Source organism: Gobius niger (genome assembly GCF_951799975.1).
Source record: "Gobius niger genome assembly, chromosome: 22".
Taxonomy (NCBI): Eukaryota; Metazoa; Chordata; class Actinopteri; order Gobiiformes; family Gobiidae; genus Gobius; species Gobius niger.
The window spans coordinates 19,106,178-19,128,505 of NC_136873.1; the positions used below are offsets into that span (position 1 = coordinate 19,106,178).

Genomic DNA, 22,328 nt, shown 5'->3' on the forward strand with positions numbered 1-22,328 from the left:
GCCCTTGTTCCTACAGCAAAAAAGAGCAATTAGAATTATCAGTAAAAAGGTTATAGAGAGCACACCAATAATTTAGGTATTGAAAAGAAACCACTTTAAATTTAAGGATCTTGTCTATAGACAATGCAGAGTGTTGTATGCCCAGGCCAATACTCTGGCGCGGAGGTTTGGCTGTTGTACAGAGTAAAGCTGACTTTAAATAAAGTGTACTGTACTCCCTTGTACACGGCTCATCTCTGGACTCTTTATAAGAAAGGCAGCATCCGCAGGCTGCAGGTGGCCTATAATGATGCATTGCGTGTGTTTTTGAAGAAGCCGAGATGGTCAAGTGCCTCAGAAATGTTTGTCAATGCCAGAGTGAACACGTTAAAGGCCGTACTACGAACTTTGATGTACAGCTTTATGTGTAGACTGAACATGTCTGAAAATGAAATACTAGTGTCCCTCACAAATATAAAATGGAGTACGACATGTTATCAGTCTGACTTGTGGAGACATTGGCATGACTGTCTTTTTAAAATGCCATCTTAATTGTTTGTCTTGTCTTTTATTTCTTTTTAATGGACTACGAGTCCGGAATAAAGTTGAATTGAATTGGACCCGCGGTGCGCTCCCTTCTGTCCCCTGTAGATCTGGACCTGTGGGGCGCTCCCTTCTGTCCCCTGTAGATCCGGACCTGTGGGGCGCTCCCTTCTGTACCCTGTAGATCCGGACCCCACCGGGCACTCCCTCCTGTCCCCTGTAGATCCGGACCCGTGGGGCGCTCCCTTCTGTCCCCTGTAGATCCGGACCCGCGGGGCGCTCCCTTCTGTCCTCTGTAGATCCGGACCCACGGGCCGCTCCCTTCTGTCCCCTGTAGATCCGGACCCGCGGGGCGCTCCCTTCTGTCCCCTGTAGCTCCGGACCCACGGGGCGCTCCCTTCTGTCCAGTGTAGCTCCAGGCCCACGGGGCGCTCCCTTCTGTCCCCTGTAGGTCTGGACCCGCGGGGCGCTCCCTTCTGTCCCCTGTAGCTCCGGACCCACTGGGCCTCCCTTCTGTCCCCTGTAGGTCTGGACCCGCGGGGCACTCCCTTCTGTCCCCTGTAGCTCCGGACCCACTGGGCCTCCCTTCTGTCCCCTGTAGATCCGGACCCCACTGGGCCTCCCTTCTGTCCCCTGTAGGTCTGGACCTTTAAAGCTCTAACTCCTCTTTCCAATGCACGTCTCTGTCACTTTTCATTCGGAGATATTCACAGAAGTTGTATCGGCTCTCAAACAAACGGCTCTCCCTGTGGACCTCCCCCTGCAGGTGCTGGAAGCGGCCCAGGCACTCCGGCAGAGGAACGTCCTGGTCGTCGGAGTGGGACAGGCCAACAACACGCAGCTGCAGGAGATCGCCTCACGGCCGTTTGAGCACTTCATCCAAAAGACTGACTCCTACCAGGACCTGACGAAGCTCGCAGACGAGCTGCTGAAGACCATGTGTGTGACCATTGAGGACATGCAGCAGGGTAAGGAGGACCGGGGGAGAGGGAGTAAGGAGGGGAGACAGAGAGAGAGAACGAGAGAGAGGGGAGGTTTTTACACTCATCGAACTCAAATGTATTTTACTTACTGATGTTTTCTCTTAATGTAAAGAGTAAAGATCTTTTCGTGGGCAGTGGTTAGAAGTTTCCTCACTCTCTGCTCTGTCCTTCAGCGCTGACTTTAGGAGCTCATTGGTCGTGTTGTTGTTGTTCTACTTCTTGTTAGTTGAAGGCTCCTCAGTGTCTGCTCTGTCTTTGATTTCTCGTGTTCGTTCTTGTTCCTTTTGTCAGTTGAAGTTTAGTCTGGTCTGTCTCCTCACTCTCTGCTCTGGCCTCCAGCGCTGGCAGAGAAGTTCGCTGACATCTTCTTCCTGGTGGACAGCGGCCTCTCTGACGGACTTCAATGTCAAGCTGTTCCTGAACCGCATGGTGAACCAGCTGAATGTTGGCGCCGATGCCTTCAGGGTGGGCCTGGCGCAGTATGGCGCCACAGTGAAGACAGAGTTCCTCCTGAATGCTATCCAGACCAAAAAGCAGACTCTGGCTGACATAAAGAAGTTGAAACTGCGCCGGCCACAGCCCAACGAGCCGCGGAACCTGGGCGCAGCGCTGCAGCACGCGCTCACCTTCTTCACGGCGGCGAACGGCGGCAGAGCGGAGCAGGGCTTATTGCAGTATCTGGTGGTGCTGAGCGCGATGGAGTCCAGCGACCCCGTGTTCAATGCGGCGCGTGACCTTAAGGCTACGGGTACCACGGTGATGGGAGTGTCTCTGGGGGCGCCCATGACCCAGATGAAAGAGGTGTCCACTGCGCCGTACTTCTACAACTTGTCGGCCGTCAACAAGTCCATGGCCGCGGCGACCGTGGAGGCTGTGGACACGTTGAAGGCCGTGTTCGAGCAGCAGGAAGCGGACTGGAACGTCAGCGGAGGTCAGAGTCACACGCCATCGTCACACAGTCCTTTTCTTACATTCTAATGTAAATTCATGTGCTGAGGTGGAAAGGTATCTGAGTCCGTGAAATGTTAACCCCTTCATCTTTCAGAAAGTCCCCAGCAGAGTCTGGGACCATCAGAACATAGATGTGTTGTGACGTGCACAATATAGATTTGTGTTACTATGGCAACGTCCTGTCTACAGTTTAATCATAAATACAGACAGCATCTCGCCATACAAGGGGCGTGGCCTCGCCAAGGGAGAAGGAAGTGTTTTTTTCACTCTTTTTAACCATTTTTTGGCGGAATATAAACTTGTATATCACACACAAATATAGTGAAGTTCAGTTTCAGTCAAGGGGAAAAATGTAAAAATGTATGCCATTTCTTTCTGATTTTACTAATTCAATTCAATTCCAAAAATCAATGATGCCAAGCCCAATTCTTGTGTTAACATGCTCAAATCAGTCATCTAAACAAATCTATTTCTAATTACTAATTTGAGGGCACTCGTTTAAAGAAAAAAATGTTATCAACACAATGTGGCCCACAACCCGAATTTTGACCCACTTTATTTATTTTTATTTTTTATTTATTTATTTGAAAAGGAGGGACAATACATATTAATGAACATTTTTACAAATGTAAATATGCCAGATTATAGCCTTAGGCTAATTTCCATCTGCAGACCCCCTGGCAGGTTGATGTTACACACAAGTTAGTAAAAACATACAGAGACACGATATACAAACTATATACAGACTATGTACAGACAGGAATGAACAGTGATCACATCATGTTAAAACAAATAACAATAACAAGAGTGGACAGAGGAGAAAATAGAAAATAGTAAATGCATCGACTGTATTGCACAAACCTCAAAAACGACACAAACTAGTTTGACACCCTTGATCTAATAGTCATCAAAGATGGCGTCATTAAAAAAAAGGCAATGTCGATGATAATTTTTAGACACTTCTGTTCATAGCGATAGCTTCTTATGTCACATTGATACGATCTGGTAGACCTGCCATTCTCAAAAGTCGTGACTCCTTATCGATCCTAAATTCTCTTGGGGGTCCCCGATAATAATTTATTCCATTCAAATGAACTGTTTTTGATTTTATAGTTTAAATTATAGAAAAAGCAATATTCAGCAATGGGTGAATGCTAAATACAGGGTTAAAATAGTTCATTTCAGCAAATAAATGCAGCTGTGAGTCCTGCCCGGATACCTCCTCTTTTGTCCCTTCATTGCTTCCTATAGCTCCTCTTGTGACACCTCCACTTTGCTGCAGGTGTGGGGAGTTCTTGGTGCCTCTTCAGTGTTTCAGAAGAAGAAATGTGTAGGTCTCAAATGTCTTTAGCTCATAAGCTAACTCCACACATCCGCCGAAAAAACAATGAACAGAACTTAAAAATGTACAAAAGTTTTAGTTAAATTTGACCCTTGTTTTGATCCCGATTTTTTTTGTTTTCCTGACTTCTGCTGAAAAATTAGTAGTTTAAATATAATGGAACGTATTTTGTTGAAATGGTTTTGTAAAATATCGCAATAATATCGTTTTTGCATATCACAAGTTACTTTAATATTGTGCAGCCCTGTGACCAGCTCAAGTGTCTGACCTCCCTCTGCGCTCTCCTCTGGTGTGTGCTTAGACTGCAGCAGGGCGACGGTGGCGGACATCATGTTCATCGTGGACGAGTCTCAAAGCGTTGGGAAGGCAAACTTCCAACTGGTGCGGACATTCCTGCATTCAGTGGTGAGGGGCCTGGAGGTCAGCCCGACCCGCGTTCGCGTGGGCATCGTTACGTACAACCACGAGCCGACAGCGCCGGTTTACCTCGACAGCTTCAACAACAAGACGGAACTGCTCAACTTCATCAAGATCCTGCACTACCATGAAGGAGGCACCAACACGGGCGAGGCGCTCAACTTCACCCGCAAGAGCATGTGCACGGCGGCGAGGGGCAGCCGCGCGGGCACAGGTGTCCAGCAGGTGGCAGTGGTCATCACGGACGGAAAGTCTCAGGTCAGTGGGATGTTTTATCCTTAATAATAACAATAAACATAATGAGGCCCAGGTCAGAGGGTCGTTTTATCCTTAATAATAATAATCATAATGAGACCCAGGTCAGAGGGTCGTTTTATCCTTAATAATAATAATCATAATGAGGCCTAGGTCAGAGGGTCGTTTTATCCTTAATAATAATAATCATAATGAGGCCTATCAATCAATCAATCAATCAAAACTTTATTTATAAAGCGCTTTTCATACAAAGTTGTAACACAAAGTGCTTTACAGATTAAAAGCAGTTCCCGCCCACCCAACCACCCACTCTTCCAAACAGACAACAACACTGCTCACCCCACCCCCCTCCCCATAGCCACATACACACACGCAGGCACACGCACACAAGCAGCCACACACACACACATACACGATGAGATAATGGACGTAATGCTGAGTCTGGGTACAGATGAACCAGGTAAGGAAATGCCATCAGAGGAGCCGTCTGCACCAGGAGCGGTACATCAGCCACAGCCACAGGGCACCACCACCGGACACCCAGCGGAGGTGCAGCAGAAGCACCACACCTCCATCCGGGCACCCAGAGGACAGTGCCCACACAGCCACAGCCGACCACCGCTCCCGGGGCAGAGGGCTCCCTCAGAGGAAACACTGGAAATTCTAAAAATGCAATATACAAATATATACATAAAATAAATAAAAATAATAATAATAAATAAAATAAAATAAACATATATATAAAACTAACTTAAAACTAGTATAATAAGATAATTATAAACATAAATAATAATAAAAATAACTGAATAAATAAGTAAGTAGAAATCAGCTAAAAGCTAAGCTAAAAAGGTGGGTCTTGAGCCTGCTCTTAAAAACATGAACGTTCTCTGCGGCCCTGAGCTCCTCCTCAGCCCTGAGCTCCTCCTCAGCCCTGAGCTCCTCCTCAGGTGGTTCCAGAGGCGAGGGCCGTAATACTGGAAAGACGCCTCGCCATAAGTCTTTTTGTTGACTTTAGGAATAACAAGGAGACCTCTGCCAGAGGAGCGAAGGGGCCGTGAAGGTTCATAAGGTAAAAGCAGTTCTGAGAGATAAGAAGGACCAAGACCATTAAGACATTTAAAAACCATTAAAAGAACTTTAAAATCGATCCTGAAACACACGGGGCCAATGCAGCGATTCTAAAACCGGTGTAATGTGGTCCCGCCTCCTGGTCTTCGTCAGGACACGAGCTGCAAAAGTTGCAAACCTGAGATACTCTTTTTGGGAAGACCAGAAAGCAGGGCATTACAGTAGTCAATACGACTGGTGATAAAAGCATGCATTAGCGTCTCCGTGTTGGCCCGAGAGAGAATGGGGCGGACTCTGGCTATGTTCTTTAGATGGTAAAAACCTATCTTTGTGATATTCTTAATGTGTGGAATAAAAGTCAGCTCAGAGTCAAAGATCACGCCCAGGTTTTTCACCTGTGAGGAAGGATTAAAAGACAATGACTGCAGTTTGGGTAAACGCCTAGGTCAGAGGGTCGTTTTATCCTCAATAATAATAATCATAATGAGGCCCAGGTCAGAGGGTCGTTTTATCCTTAATAATCATAATAATGAGGCCCTGGTCAGAGGGATGTTTTATTATAATAATAATAATGATCATAATGAGGCCCAGGTCAGATCGACGTTTTTACCATAATAAAATAATCATGTGTTTGTTTAAACTATGGTACCGTTTCCAGGACGACGTGGTGCAGGCCAGCGTGGAGCTGCGGCGAGCAGGCGTGACCGTGTACGCACTCGGTGTGAAGGATGCTGATGAGGCCGAGCTGGAAAAGATGGCGTCTCACCCAAAACACAAACACGTCTTCTCCGTGGACAGTTTCACCCAACTCAAGGCTGTGGAGCAGGTTCTGCAGAAGACAATGTGCCAAAACATCTACAGTAGTGCCACCACCACGATGTCGAGGACGACGGGCCTCAAAGAGGGTACTTTAAAATTTAAAGTTTAAAATTGATAAGAGAAATAGCGCCCTCTTTGTTGTTGAAAAAAATAATTTGGTACAGACATCCGTCACATGACCCCGATCTAAAAAGTATGATTGCCACGCACCATCTCTCATCGTGTTGCCATGGCAACGACCTGGTGTTAAATTTAGTGCGCTGCATCATAACAGCCTGTTTGCTATAGGCAACAGAACCCTGACCCGTGTGCGTAACAGTGGAATTAAAGTTGTTTAAAATAGAATTGGAAAGCGGACCTAATAGCGCCCCCTGGGGAGGCAATGATAACATGAGCCAATCAAACACTAAGTTTGTCATAGACAATCAAAATTTGGTGCATATGACATAGACATATGAAGGTAGATTTGGAGGGGCTGAAGTGGGACCACTGTTGCTACTGTTGCTACTACTACTACTACTACTATAGATACAGACGGCATCTCTGGAATTGCCCATATATGGTCATGTTTGAAAACAGTTAAGGGGGAAAACAATTTTGAAAAAATCGAAACTTTCTCTAATTATTTAAAATCTACTGTAACAAATGCTGAATTATGAATATAGTTTCTACTAAATAAAGACACAAAGACATGGGGCGGAGCAAAGTTGTTCAACAGCCCATAAATACATAAATAATGGAGAATGCTAACATAATGCTACATGTTAGCATCGGGCTAATGCTAACGGTTAGCTAGCGCTTGCTACAACTGCCGTTTTTCACTTCTACTGAACATTCTGCTGTGAGAAAATATCCATATTGGCCCGATTTACACTTGACTTTATTTATGTGATAAATAAGTTCATATTCCACCAGAAAATGGCTAAAAAGAGCGAAAAAATGTGTTTCCCAAAAGATTCTATTTTCCCCCTCGGCGAGGCCACGCCCCCTTCTATGACAAGATGCCGTCTGTATCTATTATTTGTACTGGTGCAACTACTTCTACTCCTACCAGAGGCGGATAGTATGGAATTTTGAAGAAATTGTCTGTCTTAGAGTAGTTTTTTCATACAGTATACTTTTTACTTATGCTTAATATTAACTGATATTTTACTGAAGTATCTGTACTCTTACTTGCTTAAAAGCAATTGTTTCTTTTTTCCACTGAGTAAATATTTAAGTGGCAAATGCTCATTTGATCAATAATGGAGTGACACTGGCACAGATGGCAGAGCGGGTCGTTTCATGATCTGAAGGTCGGGGGTTTGAATCCCCGCTCCTGAAGATGCCCACGGTTGTTGTGTCCTCGGGCAAGACACTTCCCCGTCCTCGCCTTCAGTCTCTGCTTTCATTGGTGTATGAATGAGAGTGTGAAGCGCATTGGGCCTGATGAAGGTAGAAAAAAGCTATTAAAGTTAAGACCATTACCAAAGAAGTAGATGTAGTTTGTCTTGCACTCTTTGTGAATTATTTCGTTGTTCTGAATTTTCTGCCATTTTCTTGGAATTATCTTTGTAAATATCACCATTTCCACATGATTTTTTGTTTTGTTTCACACCATTTATGGTGTCATTGAAAATACATCAGACTTTTTCGCTCAGTTACTCACAGTACTCAAGTAACATTTTCTCCACTTAAAAAGTAACGTTCAAAGTAACGTTACTCTTGAGTCAACATTTTGGCTTCTCTACTACTATGAGCACTAGAACTACTACTACTACTACTACTGGCAGTACTAGTAAAAGTAGTTCAGTAGCTCAGTGGAAGAAGTAAAAATTATTATTATTATAGTACAGATACTTATATTTTTACTTAAGTATAAGTAAAAAAGTACTGTATGAAAAAACTACTCTTAGAAGTACAATTTCTTCAAAAAGTTACTGAATGTAACTGAGTACTACCCGCCTCTGGGAACAGTAGTACTAGTAGTAGGGAGCTGTTTTCAATTATCAGAGTGCAGTACTTGTGAACTCCGGGGAACGGAGTTGTGGGTCCAGACTCAGAGCACAGACTTGAGGAGTTTGAGGAGTGTGGACTCGGCTTTTTCAGTGTTTAGAATGAGTGAACTCGATAACATCACAAGAAGCAGCTCATGAACATGCTGTGAGCTTTAATCAACTTTTATACCATGGTCTGGGTGAATACTCGATTCTGACTGGCTTGAAGGTGTCTGTTAAAGGAATAGGCCACCGTTTTTACATACTGAGATATGTTCTTTACCTTAGCTTTGACGAGTTCTTTAGGACCTGTCTGATCTTCACCCGTGCCTTCAGTCACGTAAACACAGCGCAGACGGCGTTAGCATTTAGCCTCTCCCTCTCTCCTCTATAGCTCCAAAACAGGTCAAGATAGAAGCTACCAAGCTCTTCCACGTTTTCCCTATTTAAATATGGTTACGTGAAGTGTTCCACTACAAAGTATAATTACACAAAATTAAACAATGTGGATTTTCTAAGCGGATAAAAGGGGGAACTATATTGTTAAGGCGTAATAATACCAGGAGTAGTTCGAAATCCACGCAGTAATCTTCACTTTACTGCGCAGTAATCTTCACTTAACTGTGCGGATGCCAAATTACTCCTGGTACCCCTGGCGCAGTACACACAAGTCGTCTCTGATGGTAAAACAGGCGGAGCCACGCCCCGTCTCTGAATGTGTTGCAATGGTAACGTCCCAAAATGTCCCTGTTTATAACGATAGGCTGTGTGCAGACAGACGAGGCCGACATCTTCTTCCTCATCGATCAGTCCTCAAGCATCTATCCCTTAGATTTAGTGTTATTTCTCCAGGCTGTGTGCTGATTCATGTATTGTGTATATTTCTCCAGGCTGCGTGCTGACTCATGTATTGTGTATCTTTCTCCAGGCTGTGTGCTGACTCATGTATTGTGTATATTTCTCCAGGCTGCGTGCTGACTCATGTATTGTGTATATTTCTCCAGGCTGCGTGCTGACTCATGTATTGTGTATCTTTCTCCAGGCTGCGTGCTGACTCATGTATTGTGTATCTTTCTCCAGGCTGCGTGCTGAATCATGTATTGTGTATATTTCTCCAGGCTGCGTGCTGACTCATGTATTGTGTATATTTCTCCAGGCTGCGTGCTGACTCATGTATTGTGTATATTTCTCCAGGCTGCGTGCTGACTCATGTATTGTGTATATTTCTCCAGGCTGCGTGCTGACTGGTGTGTATATTTTTAGATTGTGCGCAGACGGACGAGGCCGACATCTTCTTCCTCATCGATCAGTCCTCGAGCATCCATCCCTTAGATTTCGAGGACATGAAGAAGTTCATCATCGCGTTCCTGCGCACGTTCCTGATCGGGCCAGACCACGTGCGGATAGGCGTGGCCAAATACTCTACCAACCCGGTGCTGGAGTTTAACGTGACGGCGTACTCGGACGCAGCGTCGCTGGAGGACGGCGTGAAGAAGATCGTGCAGAGGTTTGGCGACACATTTACGGGCAAAGCTCTGGAGTTCATGTCCCCGCTGTTCACAGAGGCGGAGGCCTCCAGGGGGCACAAGGTCACGCTCAGGCACCCGAGAGCTTTCCATCGGAGCCAAGCTTCTCTGACATGTTTGTTTCTGGCAGGTGCCCAAGTACATGATCGCCATCACGGACGGAGAGTCACACGACAAGGTGAAGGTTCCGGCAGATGCACTGCGGTCCCAAGGTGTGATGGTCTACGCCATTGGAGTGAAGGAAGCCAACAAGGAGCTGCTGGAGATCTCAGGAGACCCCAAAAAGATCTTCTTCGTCGACAACTTCGATGCCTTGAAGACCATCAAAGATAATGTCATCAGGGAAATCTGCTCCCCCTATGGTAAGCTCCACCCTCTGCTCCACCGAGGAGTAAGCTCTGCCCTCTGCTCCACTGAGGAGTAAGCTCTGCCCTCTGCTCCACTGAGGAGTAAGCTCTGCCCTCTGCTCCACCGAGGAGTAAGCTCTGCCCTCTGCTCCACCGAGGAGTAAGCTCTGCCCTCTGCTCCACCGAGGAGTAAGCTCTGCCCTCTTTTCTCTCGCTCTCTCTCTCGCGCTCTCGCTCCCTCTCGCTCTCCCTCTCGCTCCCTCTCGCTCTCGCTCCCTCTCGCTCTCTCTCTCTCTCGCTCCCTCTCGCTCTCTCTCTCTCTCGCTCCCTCTCGCTCTCTCTCGCTCCCTCTCGCTCTCTCGCTCTCTCTCTCTCGCTCACACAGTGTGTAGGAACGTCTCTGGACAGCTCGGGGAGCATTAACATACGGATTACCAGAAGATGAAGGACTTCATGAAGAACGTGATTGAGAGGTCGGCGGTGGCGAAGGATGCGGTCCGCTTCGGCGTGGTCCAGTTCAGCACGGTCATGAAGCTGGAGTTCCGTCTGGACCAGTACTTCTCCAAGAAGGAGATGCTGTTAGCCATTGACGCCATGAGACAGCTTCGCAAAGGCACGCGCACAGGCCAGGCCATCACATTCGCTCAGCAGTACTTCACCATCGCCAACGGGAGGTGCCCGGAACTCCAGCAGAGACTGGTGGTCATCACTGACAGAGAAGCACAGGACGAGGTCAAAGGCAATGCAAAGGTCAGTCATATACATAATCTTTGACATTATTATCATCTTGTTTTCACAATATTTCCCCTCATCATTCCATTTACAGAATCATTGGAGCTGGCTGATATTTACAAAAAATATCTCAATATTTGTGGGACAACCTCAATAACGATGACAAAACATCAGAACTATGTAAAAAAGCTGAAAACATTTACAACATTTACATTGCGCTCAGAAAGATTAGGAAGGTTTTTGGCATTCACAAAACTCACAATCTGCTCCTTATGGAACCCAACATTCTGAGTCATATATATTTGTAAATAACAAATCTTAATGAATTCCTGAAAACATCTAAAAATTACAGATGCCCTTATTCAGAAAAAAGTTGGTAATATCACTTGTACTTTTTTTAATGACAAGTAAGGTACCAATATACTACTGCTAAATCTTTTGAATGCCACCGTGCACAAATTGCACTAAATACGCTGCATTACGAACAACAGCCTCGATCTTACGACCTTGTGTTTATGCGGGTGGCGCGTCACATGTCACACCGCGTAACATCCATCCATCCATCCATTTTCTTCCGCTTTATCCGGGGCCAGGTCGCGGGGGCAGCAGTCTCAGCAGAGATGCCCAAACTTCCCGATCCACACACACCTCCTCCAGCTGTTCTGTGGGGACCCCAAGGCGACACCAGGCCAGCTCGGAGACATAGTCCCACCACCGTGTCCTGGGTCTTCCACGAGGCCTTGTCCCACTAGGACATGCCTGGAACACCTCCCGCGGGAGGCGACCAGGAGGCATCCGAAACAGATGCCCGAGCCACCTCAGCTGGCTCCTTTCGACGTGAAGGAGCAGCGACTCTACTCCGAGCTCCTCCCGGGTAACTGAGCTCCTCACCCGATCTCGGAGGGTGCGCCCAGCCACCCTGTGAAGGAAACTCATTTCGGCCGCTTGTATTCGCGATCTTGTCCTTTCGGTCATGACCCAAATCTCATGACCATAGGTGAGGGTGGGAACGTAGATCGATCGGTAAATCGAGAGCTTTGCCCCGACTCAGCTCCCTCTTCACCACGACAGACCGATACAGCGACCGCATCACTGCTGACGCCGCACCGATCCGTCTGTCGATCTCACGCTCCATCCGTCCCTCACTCGTGAACAAGACCCCGAGATACTTGAACTCCTCCACTTGAGGTAAGGACTCCCCACCGACCTGGAGAGGGGAAACCGCCTTTTTCCGGTGGAGAACCATGGCCTCGGATTTGGAGGTGCTGATCCTCATCCCGGCCGCTACACACTCGGCTGCAAACCGCCCCAGTGCGTGCCGAAGGTCCTGGTTTGTTGAAGCCAACAGAACAACATCATCTGCAAACAGCAGAGATGAGACTCTGAGGCTCCCAAACCGGACACCCTCCGGCCCCTGGCTGCGCCGAGAAATTCTGTCCATAAAAGTAATGAACAGAACCGCGTAACATTTTACCCAATAAATAATATTGAAATTAGTGGTGGGCCGTTATCGGCGTTAACGTGCTGCGTTAACGCGAGACTCTTTTCGGGCGATAAAAAAAATATCTCTGTTAATCTATTCTCCAAGCTGGGATGGGAGCTGGCTCTATACTCTGCTATGATGACTTTCACCGTGATATTTTATGGTCAGCACACATTACACGACTTTTATGGCCAATTTCGGACACACAGGAGAAATGTGAGTGAATATAGCGTCTCCAAAGCGACACACAGAAGCAGCGACCAATGACAGAAAAACCCTGCAGCGCCTCCCTCTTTCAAAACAGCGACATAAACAACTCATTTCACCCCACACGAAACAGCCCCACACGAAACAGCCCCACACGAAACAGCCCCACACAAAACAGCACAACTTCATCACCAAAAGTTCAAGAAAGAGAGCCTTTTCCAGCTACATTTCACCGCAGCACTTACTGAGTCTGGAGACGAACTTTCCTGCTACTTTTCTCCGAGTCCGTTAGCTTCTCTTTCTCCGCTCCCTGCTGTCTCCTCAGCCGCCCGTTTACTTCTCTGATCAAATCCAAAGAAATACGTCCCGCATCTTCATGTTGTCGACGTTTATCTCCATTTTGACAGAACTATCGCCAGGTTGAAGCTCGAAGTAGCAGTAGCTGCAGCAGCATGAACTGCGTTGTTGTGTTGTGATCACGTGACACTGTTGACCAATCAGGAGACGCGCACATGTTTCCCACGCTCACAAACGGTGGCCTGTTTTTTTGATCTGTTAAGATGGCCCACATTACCTGTAAATAAATACTTGGGAACTCCTGCCACAACTGCCCCATGTTCTTTAGCAGGTCATAGTTGCAGAAGAGGAGATTTAGTTTGTCACCAGAAAAATGATTGACACAAAGATACTGACTGTAAACAGTTCATCAGGACCTCTTATGTCTTATGTCGGCCTACAGTTCAAAATTAATGTTTAACTGAATAAACAGTTAGTAAACACAAGTGCATCTTCTTGAACATGAATTATTTTCATCACCAATTATCATAGTAGAACGTTCTCAAGCAGGTTGTGATGCATTTTGGAAACAGGAGATGAGCCCCTGGTCTAACGCACCACCTGACTTGAGAAACTCATTCTCAAAGACTTACTTTTAGTCATTATTTGGGTAGCGCACATATTCTGAATGGCTTCGGCAGAATTCAAGCAAGCAATTTTAATCAAAAAATAAATAAATAATAAAATAATTTATGCCCACCTCTAATTGAAATACAAACATTTATTTTACAACAGATATTTTGATCATTGAAAAATACTTTAGAAATGTAGAAACAAACATGAGCCTTTGCTGAGGCAATTTTACATTTAAAATGGTCCTCTTCCAAATCCATTCTGTAATTACCTGCAGAAATAGCATTTTCTGTTTCGAGCTGGTCAATAGGAGCATGTTTTGTATTGATGGCAACAGTATAGTCCAAAATGTTACGCAGTGTGCCTTTAAGAAAGTGTGGTGAATCAGATTCATGACACTGCCTCAGTAAGTTCGGACTTTATGAAGTTTCTTAAGAAGATGTTCATGAATGAGGCACCATGCCCCATTTCCCCTCCCTATTTTGCAATTTTTACTCTACTTTTTCCACATTTCTTGACACTGGAGTTAAACTTGATATTGTAAATGTGCATTTCCCCAAACAGTGATTTCGATATGATCTTTCTTTCCCTCACAACACATTTGGTCTCAGGGGTGTCTCCGGGACCTCAGGGTGGTCTGTGTGTGGTCCTAACCCTCTCTCTCCTGCAGCACCTCCGTGACACTGGGGTGGTGGTGTATGCCATCGGGGTGCAGGGCGCCAACACAACGCAGCTCGAGGAGATCAGCGGGAATCTGGACAGAGTTTACGCCGAGAGAGACTTTGACGCTCTCAAAGACCTGGAGAGCCAGCTCGCCTTGGAGATCTGCGATCCCAAGAGAGGTACTCCTCCTGCCCCTCTTCCTCCTGCCCCTCTCACGCAGGACTAATCTGCGTGAGTGACTAATCTTTAGAGCCATTTTCTCCAAATGAGCTCTTTATTCCACTTTTTAAAGTAACAGGCCACTATTTTTACATACTGAGATATGTTCTTACCTGAGCTGAGATGAGTTGACCTTATTACCGGACTTGTCTGGTCTGGGCACACACAAAGACCAAACGGGTACGTATCAACTCGTCTAAACTCAGGTAAGAACATAATCTCAGTATAATCATCTCAACTGTGTGCCCTAAATCATGCAAAAAGACCAAAGATGTTTGCATTTGGCCTCTCCCAGTAGATTCCTATAGCTCCAAATGGGGTGAAGTTAGAAGCGACCACACTCTTCCAGGGGCCCCAGTGATGCACTAGTGACCCCGCGGGTCGGGTCGTGATATTCCTCCAGGCCTCTCGCGAATTCAGATTGTCCCAGTGGCGGAGCTATGCTTATGCATTTTCGCCAATTGCGAGAGGGCGTCGCAAGAGGAGGTGACGGCTCTGAATTTCTTGTATTAATGACTGTATGATGAAATCCAAACTTATTTAAAACCTTACAAAGAAATGACCATCTCACTGAATCACATGCTTTTTCATCGTCTAGACCAGGGGTGGCCAACTAGTCAGAGACCAAGAGCCAAATTTTCAACCTTGATCCTGTGAAGAGCCACAAAGGCACCGACCATTAGCGAGATCCCGGGACGGTAGTTTATTGTGATTAAATAGAATGTGACAGTTTTATTTAATCACAATAAACTATAACTTTATGCCTGGCCTTTTTTTTGTTCAATAATTGTGTGAGATATAATGGTTTTACTTCTCACCATGATTGAAATACATGTATATTAACTGACATTTTGTGCTGTTCTGCTCTGACTGAGACAACAGTACTTTTTTTTAATGCTGGGGTGTGTTTGTATGTGGGGCCCTGCCCACTGAGCCCCCTCCTCTGATTCGCCCCTGGCCTGTGCGCTCAGGGCCTGCAGCTTCGTCCTGACTGGACTGTGCAGAGAACGCACTGTAGGCTGCACAAAGTTCATCAACTTTAACCAGGAGCCTCTGGACGACTGAGAGTCTGTTTTAAGTAGCATTTGTTACAGTTACAGTCACAACAAAACAAACGTCAATGACTTTGCGTATTTCCGTGTTACGATGTCGCGCTTCGCATCATATGCTTCATAAGAGCTCCGCTTTTTTCCATTTCCTAATTTTGATCTTTTTCTGTGAAAAAGATCAAAATTAGGAACATTACACATTACATCAAATAAAGAGTAGCTGATCAGAAACCTGAAAAGCACAGAAGCTGATCCCAGTGCTACGATCTGCCTGCCTGTTGTTTCACCTACATCCCACTGCACGGGCACCTTTTACACGCCGCCTCGAAAAGGAGAGAGATACGGACTCTCATTCATGTGTTTAGAGATGGAAACTAATAGATGGACTATGGTTGGATTTTTGGTCAAGATTCTTAAAGACTGTTACAGTTTACCAATTATTTTGCAAAGAGCTGCATTGTGTTAAACATCTCCAGTCCTGCAAAGAGCCGCACTCTGATTGGCCAAGAGAGCCACGTGTTCGCCACCCCTGGTCTAGACCCATCAACATTGCTTTTATGTCATTCTTTTTTATGTGATGTATAACATAGAGAGTCCTTCGAATGCTCCCTTGAGTCTGCCTTTGGCGGATAAACCCAGTTTGGTCCAGATTAATAACTTTAGGTAAGTTGTTTGGCTATTACAGATGTAAATATTTTATAGTTGAGGTGCAAGACTGATATTGGTCGATATTGGCTACAACTCAATTTATCTTTTCCTCCTTTTGGAAGGACTGTAATGGTCGCTTCTATCCACCTCCTTTAAGAACCCAATTACACACTGCCTTCAATCTCGGAATTAATGTAGGTCTTATACCATTCACAGGTGAAACCGTCGGTGCCAGGGCTCTTCTGTGGTTTTAGTCTTGTAATTGCTGCATTCATTTGTTTGTCTGTAATTTAACATACTATCCTCCAGTACTGTGACTTTGGGGAGATTGAAAGAATTAAAAAAAACTTTTCACTCTGTTCATCATTACTTACTGGTTGCAAATCCTTTGCAGTCAATGACAGCCTGAAGTTTAGAAGGCACAGACGTCACCAGACGCTGGGTTTTATCCCCGGTGCTGCTCTCCCAGGCCTCGACCGTAAATGTCTTCAGTTCCTGCTTGTTCTTGTTGGGACATTTTCCCTTCAGTTTTGTCCTCAGTAAAGGAATTACAGAGTCAGGTCTTTGTGCTCCTCCTCCTCAGAGTCAGGTCTTTGTGCTCCTCCTCCTCAGAGTCAGGTCTTTGTGCTCCTCCTCCTCAGAGTCAGGTCTTTGTGCTCCTCCTCCTCAGAGTCAGGTTTTTGTGCTCCTCCTCCTCAGAGTCAGGTCTTTGTGCTCCTCCTCCTCAGAGTCAGGTCTTCGTGCTCCTCCTTTGAGTAAGATCTTTGTTCTCCTCTGTAGAGTGTCAGAGGACGAATAAGGCCGACATCATCTTCCTAGTGGATGGCTCCTCCTCCATCTGGAGTGTGCATTTCCAGACAATGCAGAAGTTCATGTCTTCGATTGTGAACAAGACGACAGTGGGCACTGACCTCACGCGCTTCGGGGTCATCCTCTTCTGCAACGAACCCAACTCCATCTTCTCCCTCAACCGCTTCAAGGCCAAACGGGACGTACTCGACGGCATCACCAAACTCAACCAGCCAGACGGCGAAACCTATACTTCCAAGGCGCTCAGCTATAGCCTGCAGTTCTTCAGCCCAGAACAAGGGGGTAGAGCGGCTCAGAGGGTCCCCCAGCTGCTGATGGTCATCACCGACGGCGACGCCACAGACAGGTGAGAGACGTCACCGACAGGTGAGAGACGTCACCGACAGGTGAGAGACGTCACCGACAGGTGAGAGACGTCACCGACAGGTGAGAGACGCCACCGACAGGTGAGAGACGCCACCGACAGGTGAGAGACGCCACCGACAGGTGAGAGACGCCACCGACAGGTGAGAGACGCCACCGACAGGTGAGAGACGCCACCGACAGGTGAGAGACGCCACCGACAGGTGAGAGACGCCACCGACAGGTGAGAGACGCCACCGACAGGTGAGAGACGCCACCGACAGGTGAACAATATACATTACTATACGATTAAAAGAGGCCCTTCGCCAGCCCTGATGGCACTCGGGCCTAATAATCTACTTTAAATATTTGGTTTTGTGTGGTGCCCTCTTCTGGAGGAGTTTCCCTGACGTTCGGAGTACCTCTCGGGGACAGCCACGTGACTGAAATAAATCCACGATGGAATCACGGAGCACCTATCTAAACACTTTAGAATCTACTCTATGGAAACTTCAATCTGAGATCAGAGGCTCCACAATTCTGATCGGTGACATCGATTTCTCAGATGCCAGTGACAGAAGAAAAACAAACCTCAGCCTCTTAAGGTCGGTTAGTAGTCAAAACCTTGATTGCGATACGATATCCATAAACCTTGCAGCCCTGTCAGGGACGAGATGGTGGACAGCGTTTGGGGCTGTTCATTCTGCAGTAGGGACAGGTTAAGATGATGAGGTGAGCTGTGACGTGTCCTTGTAATCAGGACCAGATTGAAAGAACAAGGTTCTCAAACAGGGGGCAGGGTACAGATGGTGGACATGTTGTTTGGGGCCATAAAGACATATCAACTGGCCTAAAAACTGGGGGAAATATGGTATCCATTGTGTGGTCTCCTGCTCTAGTTATTGCATCCTTCATCGATTAGCCTTAGAGTGTGTGAGGGCCACGAAGCAGAATTTTCTTAAGGCCCCAAAATTCAGTTTAGTTTAGTTTGTTTGAACATGGACATTGTGCAAAAGACATCAATTAAAGATGCTTTGCACCAGATTTAGCTTGAGCTAGTTTTCATCTGCAGTCCCTGAGCAGGTGAGTTACAAAATGTACAAAAAGGCTAGCACCAGTGTAACGTCGAGATGCACTTCTTTGTCAAGCTGCACTGACAGTATCTTTGTTTCTCATTAAAAACGAGTTATTAACAGCTGGTAAACTTTGTCTTGCATAATATTACGTAACTAAAGAGCAGACGACTCTTTCCTCAGCAACTTTTATTACATTTAAACGGTCATGCGGGGCGACAGTGGCGCAGATGGTAGAGAGGGTCGTCTCATGATCGGAAGGTCGCGGGTTCGAATCCCACCTCCCGAAAGTGCACATTGTCGTTGTGTCCTTGGGCAAGACACTTCACCCACATTGCCCCCAGTGTCTGCGTACATTGGTGTATGAATGGGTGGGTGGATCCTTGCTGTAAAGCGCTTTGAGTGCCTAATGTAGGTGGAAAAGCGCTATATAAGTTGAGACCATTTACCATTTACCATTTACCATGCTTTCTGATTATTGCCAAAACTTTTTTAAAGCGTATATTTTCAACAGACAGATTTTTGAAGGCAAATTGTTTTAGCAGCTATGTCATTTACTAATGACATGTAGAATTTTTTTTACATAATGCGGAGTTATTAAATAATGAGGCTTAACAGGGAGGTTCTGTCCAAATGAAAAAGCAACAGATATAAAGCTTTTATTTTGAAAACGGCACCAATTTAAGACTTCTATTTTAAAAATGCAGCAAATTTAAGGATTTTATGCAGTGCGGAGGGAGACGATGCAGATGGAGGTGGAGCAGATGGAGGGTCAGGTGGAGCAGATGGAAATGATGTAGAGCTCATCAGTTGTCTCTCTGCAGCAAGAGTCTGGAGGCGTCCTCCAAGGCCCTGGCGCAGCGCGGGGTGAGCATCTTCAGTATCGGCATAAAGGACGCCAATAGGACTCAGCTGGAGATCATGGCTGGACACAAGAAGGACCGGGTGTTCTACGTGGACAACTTCGACGCTTTGGATACGCTGTACAAAAACATCAGCCTGGGCATGTGCGAGGACACCAAACCAGGTAAGAACATCAGCTGGTCCCACAAAACAGCTCCACAGACTTACATCATCTCACAGTCAACCCACAGAACAGCTCCACAGATCTACAACATCTCACAGTCAACCCACAGAACAGCTCCACAGACCAACAACATCATCTCAGTCAACCCACAAAACAGCTCCACAGACCTACAACATCATCTCACAGTCAACTCACAGAACAGCTCCACAGACCTACAACATCCTCTCAGTCAACCCACAGAACAGCTCCAAAGACCTACAACATCATCTCACAGTCAACCCACAAAACAGCTCCAAAGACCTACAACATCTCAGTCAACCCACAGAACAGCTCCAAAGACCTACAACATCATCTCACAGTCAACCCACAAAACAGCTCCAAAGACCTACAACATCCTCTCAGTCAACCCACAGAACAGCTCCAAAGACCTACAACATCATCTCACAGTCAACCCACAAAACAGCTCCAAAGACCTACAACATCATCTCAGTCAACCCACAGAACAGCTCCAAAGACCTACAACATCATCTCACAGTCAACCCACAAAACAGCTCCAAAGACCTACAACATCATCTCAGTCAACCCACAGAACAGCTCCAAAGACCTACAACATCATCTCAGTCAACCCACAGAACAGCTCCACAGACTTACAACATCCTCCTGCTGCAGATGGTGTCACTGCATCGTTCAACTATTCACTTTACACAAGGAGATGCTGTATGGACGAGCAATGCGGAAAAAGCCTTTTCTCTGTACACGCCACAAACGGTGTGGCTTGAGGTAAAGCTAAAGCACATTTGGACAAGCCAGCTTCATTTTGGAATAAGGTGCTGTGGACTGATGAAACTAAAAAGGACACAGCATTCCAAGAAAGCACTTGTACCTACAGTAAAAATTGGTGGCGGTTCCATCATGGGGCTGTGTGGCCAGTGCAGGGACTGGGGATCTTGTTAAAGTTGAGGGTCGCATGGATTCCACTCAATATCAGCGGATTCTGGAGAACAATGTCCAGGAATCAGTGACAGACTTGAAGTTGGATCTTTCAACAAGACAACGACCCTAAACACTGCTCAAAGGCTGTTTCCCAATTGCCAGGATCCTCGGCGTCTCGACCACTTCGGACGTAATTCACGTCATCACAGCTAAGTGGTGTTCCAAATCAGTGTGACCACTCGCCCCCTCGCAGCTCGACTCCTCCGTTTGGCTCATTTACGAAGGGTCCACGTGGTGTTCCAAATCAGTGTGACCACTCGCCCCCTCGCAGCTCGACTCCTCCGTTTGGCTCATTTACGAAGGGTCCACCTGTGCATCCTCCGCTGCCTCGGAGAGCTGAAATTACCCATGATGCACTGCAACATTGTTTTTTTTGTTTTTTTGTTTGAACTCACTTAAAAAAAGTTTTGTTCCACATTTGTGCAAAAAAATAATTGTAATAATAAAATCATAGGTAGAAGTGTTGTAAGCAAGTAAAGACGTAAAAAAGGCCTTATTGAGAAAATGGGCACTGTTTCGACAGGCTCACCCCAAGGTTCTGTTCTCTCACCCCTGTTGTTTATATTGTACACTAGCATGTGTCAGAGTGATCATGAAAACAGAATCATCTTAAAATACGCAGATGACTCAGTTATTGTAAGTCTACTTCACAAAAATGAAAGTCAGCATGGCCCAGTTGTTGAGGATTTTGTCAAATGGTGTGATGAGTCTTATCTTCTCTTGAATGTTGCAAAAACAAAAGATATGATCGACTTTAGGAAGAGCGCTCTCCCACATGTTGTAATATATATATAAAGGGACAACAAGTGGAGTGTGTGGAGTCCTACAAGTATCTTGGAACAATTATTGATTGCAAACTGAATTTCAATGAAAACTGTGCTGCTGTTTGTAAAAAGGGCCACCAACGACTGTATTGTCTTCGGAAACTGTCCTTCTTTCATGTAGATAAAACTGTGATGACACTGTTTTATCGGGCATTCATCGAAGCGACCCTAGCTTTCTGCCTGGTCGCCTGGTACGGGAGCTCCTCTGTTAGAAACAAAAACGCCTTGAATCAGCTGGTCAAGTGGTCAAGTAAAGTCATTGGCCAGCCTCAGACCAGTTTGGACTTTCTGCATGATAGACAGTTAGAGAGGATGGCACGAAGCATCGCAAAAGACTCAGAGCATCCTTTGCACTGAGTTTCGATTGCTTCCGTCTGGGCGTCGGTTTTTGATGCCAATGAGCCACACAAACCGTTTTAAGAAAAGCTTTGTTCCCGCTGCCCTTTCCTTTATGAACAAGTCGGGATCAAATTGCCCCTGACACGGGTTTTTTATTTTTGTTACTGTCAAGTGGCTTAAATTTCAGTTTTTGTACCAAAGGCACATCCTGTTAGTATGTGGAGCACTTACAAGTTTTGTATTTTATATGTGTGATGTTTTATCTTTGTAAAATGGGTTTTAATGTGTCGACTAGTTCTCAGAATTGCAAAACGAATTTACCCACGGGTACAAATAAATTAACCTAACCTAACCTGAGAAAATAGGCCTGTGGTTGTTTACGTAAGTCTGCAGTTGTAGCTATGGCCGATAAACTGGACCTACTAAATATATTTAATATTTGAATTGCATTTCTTACAAATCCTTGCAGAAAAGTTATTATTTTATCGAGGCCAAAATGTACCTACAGTAAGACATCCAACCAAAACCAATATATTAGTTTCCTGGCCTATGTTATTCATAAAACGGTTGTTTTTGTAAGCATAGACTGACATTTGATTATGTGATTTGACACGTGACATGACGCAGCCGCTCTCTCCGGAGGCCGTTCCATTTGAGCTCAAATGCGGCGGTGAGAGGACACTCAACTCCCATTTGGAGGAGCCACCACCGAGGAAGTCAACGAAGTGGCCAAAGGGAGGACGGATCCTCGCAATTGAGAAACAGCCAAAATCTACTAAGGCATTCATGCAGAGGAACAAGTAC

At 45.9% G+C, this 22,328-nt stretch overlaps 1 protein-coding gene across 1 annotated transcript in view; it reads left to right on the forward strand.

Annotated features, from left to right (window-relative positions):
• LOC306981252 (collagen alpha-6(VI) chain-like) overlaps nt 1-22,328 on the forward strand; it is a gene marked incomplete at both ends in the record, with an annotated part of 28,828 nt that overhangs the window by 1,879 nt on the left and 4,621 nt on the right. The window contains 13 exons of the mRNA XM_079580812.1: nt 631-741; nt 860-969; nt 1,049-1,157; nt 1,289-1,490; nt 1,888-2,436; nt 4,100-4,473; nt 6,197-6,443; nt 9,597-9,922; nt 9,990-10,250; nt 10,645-10,956; nt 14,208-14,379; nt 16,897-17,272; nt 19,166-19,368. Of these exons, the coding sequence (XP_079436938.1) occupies nt 631-741; nt 860-969; nt 1,049-1,157; nt 1,289-1,490; nt 1,888-2,436; nt 4,100-4,473; nt 6,197-6,443; nt 9,597-9,922; nt 9,990-10,250; nt 10,645-10,956; nt 14,208-14,379; nt 16,897-17,272; nt 19,166-19,368 (3,352 nt within the window). The remainder of the gene's footprint in view (nt 1-630; nt 742-859; nt 970-1,048; nt 1,158-1,288; nt 1,491-1,887; nt 2,437-4,099; nt 4,474-6,196; nt 6,444-9,596; nt 9,923-9,989; nt 10,251-10,644; nt 10,957-14,207; nt 14,380-16,896; nt 17,273-19,165; nt 19,369-22,328) is intronic.